We start from the raw sequence: 2,683 nt of genomic DNA on the forward strand, positions 1-2,683 counted from the left end.
CCATAATTTTATGATTGTCTCTTGCAAACAGGAAAAAGTTCTTGCTTGCTGGTACGAAGAGATACGCTTGCCTCTCTCTTAGTACTTGGCCCAGAGGTCTGACCATTGATCCTGCGGTGCACACCCCAATCAATCGGACAGAGGCTTGGATCCCTCCCTCGCTCTTACGACCAGGGAGGCATTCCAGGGTTGGACGAACACCAGTCTGTTCACCAAAAAGACTCAGATTCCTCCCACCAATAAGTGAGTCTTCCTATTATTAAAGGACCGAGGGTTTGTATTATGTATCGGAACAAATGACAATTTGTCGAAAATTGCATTTTTCCTAACTATACAAACCTGAGGTCCTTTAACAATAGGAAGTAGCTAGCGGCAGCTGGGACGGTCGTAAGCTTCGAACAAGGGGAGAACGGTAGTTAACTGCTTGTCCGATCGTGCGCGCGCCCGCGCGCCTGAGAGGTGAAGAATCACTTTTGCTTTAGGCCCATGCAAAAAGTTGCAGAGTGAGGGGTGGCATGAGGTGGGACTATATGTAAAGGACCTCAGGTTTGTATAGTTAGGAAAAATGCAATTTTCGACAAATTGTCATTTTAAGAATTTTCAGATAGATAGATGTTATTTTCCACAAAAAGCCAGGGAGAAGCTTAGTCATATGGAGCTACATGGGTTTGGTGATGCTTCTGAAAAGGGCTATGAGGCTTGTGTGTACCTGCGAGTACATGTGGAGAACAGCTCATATAAGGTGTCATTAGTACCCTCTAAGTCAAGAGATGCACCCATAAAGACAATTACATTGCCGAGGTTAGAACTCATGGGATCTCTTTTGTGTTCAAGATTAGTCAACTTTGTGAAGAATGCCCTTAACTTAGATAACAGTGTTAGAGTTAGGCGTTGGGCAGATTTTACCATTGCTCTGTCATGGATTCAAGGAGATGCTAGTAAGAAGGACATATTTGTAGCTAATCGGGTAAATGAAATCAGAGTTATCACCTCCAAGTTGCAGGCAACATTGTGGAAGTAAGGACAATCCAGCTGACCTGATAACACGGGGTCTTTTGGCGGACATTCTTGTGGAAAGTACTATGTGGTTCTATGGGCCTAGTATGTTAAGACACCCTATACCAGGAAAGGGAAGGTAACACAGTTGTTAAAGATAAAAAAGAAATAAGCACAGAAAGTACTGTTGCCTGTCTCAATGTACAAGGAGTGCCAGAAAACCCTTTGATAGATTTAGATCAATTCAGTAAATTAAGCAAGGTGTTAAGAGTTACAGCTTATGTCTTAAGATTTATCAGAAATTGTAAAATTAGTCAAAACAAAGTGGAGGGCCCTCTCATTACTGAAGAGATTGATTTTGCTAAATTGAAGTTGATTTACTGCATCCAAAGAGAAGTGTTTTCTGTAGAAATAAAGGCACTTTTAGGTAACAAGGCTATTCCTCAGTGGTCTAAATTAAGAAATCTTGACCCCTTTCTAGATGATAAAAGATTATTAAGAATTAAGGGTCGTCTTGAGTTTTCTAACTTAGACTATGACACTAAACATCCTGTCATAATTCCCAATGGTCAATTTGCTAAGTTGTTGATCAGATTTCAGCATGAGTTTTTGAAGCATGCAGGTGTGGATACTGTAATTTCATCCCTACGGAATAGCTTTTGGATTATAGGAATGAGGAGATTAGCTAAGACAGTAATGAAGGAATGTTTAAGTTGCCGTTGGCATGATTCAAAACCTTGCAGTCAACCTGTGGCTCCATTACCCAAAGAAAGAGTAAGGTCTTCTCCACCCTTTGATGTAACAGGCTTAGGTTATGCAGGCCCTCTCTTTTGTGCCGATTGTTCTAGTAAGAAATTTTATGTATTGTTGTACACTTGTGGTGTTGTACGAGCCTTACACCTAGAGCTTACAGTCTCTTTATCCTTGCCTGACTGCTTATTGGCTATAAGAAGATTTGTTGCAGGAGAGGTTTACCTAGTGTCATATATTCAGATAATGCAGACTTTTGTAGCTGCTAAGTATGAGGTACAAAGGATGTATAGCCACTTGGCTCCCAAATGGAACTTTATAGCCCCTCGTGCTCCCTGGTGGGGCAGCTGGTGGGAGAGGCTCATTAGGTCAGTTGAGAAAGACACTAAATCTGAACTATGTAAGTAAGAGTGAATTAGAAACTATACTAGTAGAAATAGAATCATGTATTAATTCTAGACCATTGACTTATGTGAGTGATTAACCTGATTCCATTCACTATCTCACTCCCTCACATTTTATCCTAGGACGAGCCCCACACTGTAAATCCTTAATAAATGTAGAGCCATGTAAGGTAACTTCCAGGGACTTGAATGAAAGAGAAGTTGTAAGAAACGGAGGATAAGTTCTGACGGTGCTGACTTGCTGAATCATAAGCATTAATTTAGCCTTCAACATTCTTACAGATTTCTCCAATTCTAGCATCTTCAGTTGTGATCGTTGAGCCTCAATGGCAGCTTCCATTTTCAATTCTTCTTCCTTAGCAGCGAGCTCTGCTGTGACTTCACTACAGCTCTGAGATGCCTGAGAATGTTCGGAGCCTACGCTTTTACACCTGGATACGGTACTTCCATATATTGACTTAGCGTAGCCATGGTCAAGCAGGAGCCGTAGCCTAGCTGCTTCTGTTTCCTTATCAAAATCTAATTCATCTGAC

At 41.3% G+C, this 2,683-nt stretch overlaps 1 protein-coding gene across 1 annotated transcript; it reads left to right on the forward strand.

Annotated features, from left to right (window-relative positions):
- The first annotated feature begins 652 nt into the window (after positions 1–652).
- LOC135222519 (uncharacterized) lies at positions 653–2,154 on the forward strand. Its single transcript, XM_064260604.1, has 2 exons — positions 653–967; positions 1,126–2,154. The coding sequence occupies exons 1-2, from the start codon at positions 653–655 to the stop codon at positions 2,152–2,154; spliced, it is 1,344 nt and encodes a 447-aa protein (XP_064116674.1).
- Positions 2,155–2,683: the final 529 nt, after the last annotated feature.

Source organism: Macrobrachium nipponense, chromosome 3 (genome assembly GCF_015104395.2).
Source record: "Macrobrachium nipponense isolate FS-2020 chromosome 3, ASM1510439v2, whole genome shotgun sequence".
NCBI classification, from domain to species: domain Eukaryota; kingdom Metazoa; phylum Arthropoda; class Malacostraca; order Decapoda; family Palaemonidae; genus Macrobrachium; species Macrobrachium nipponense.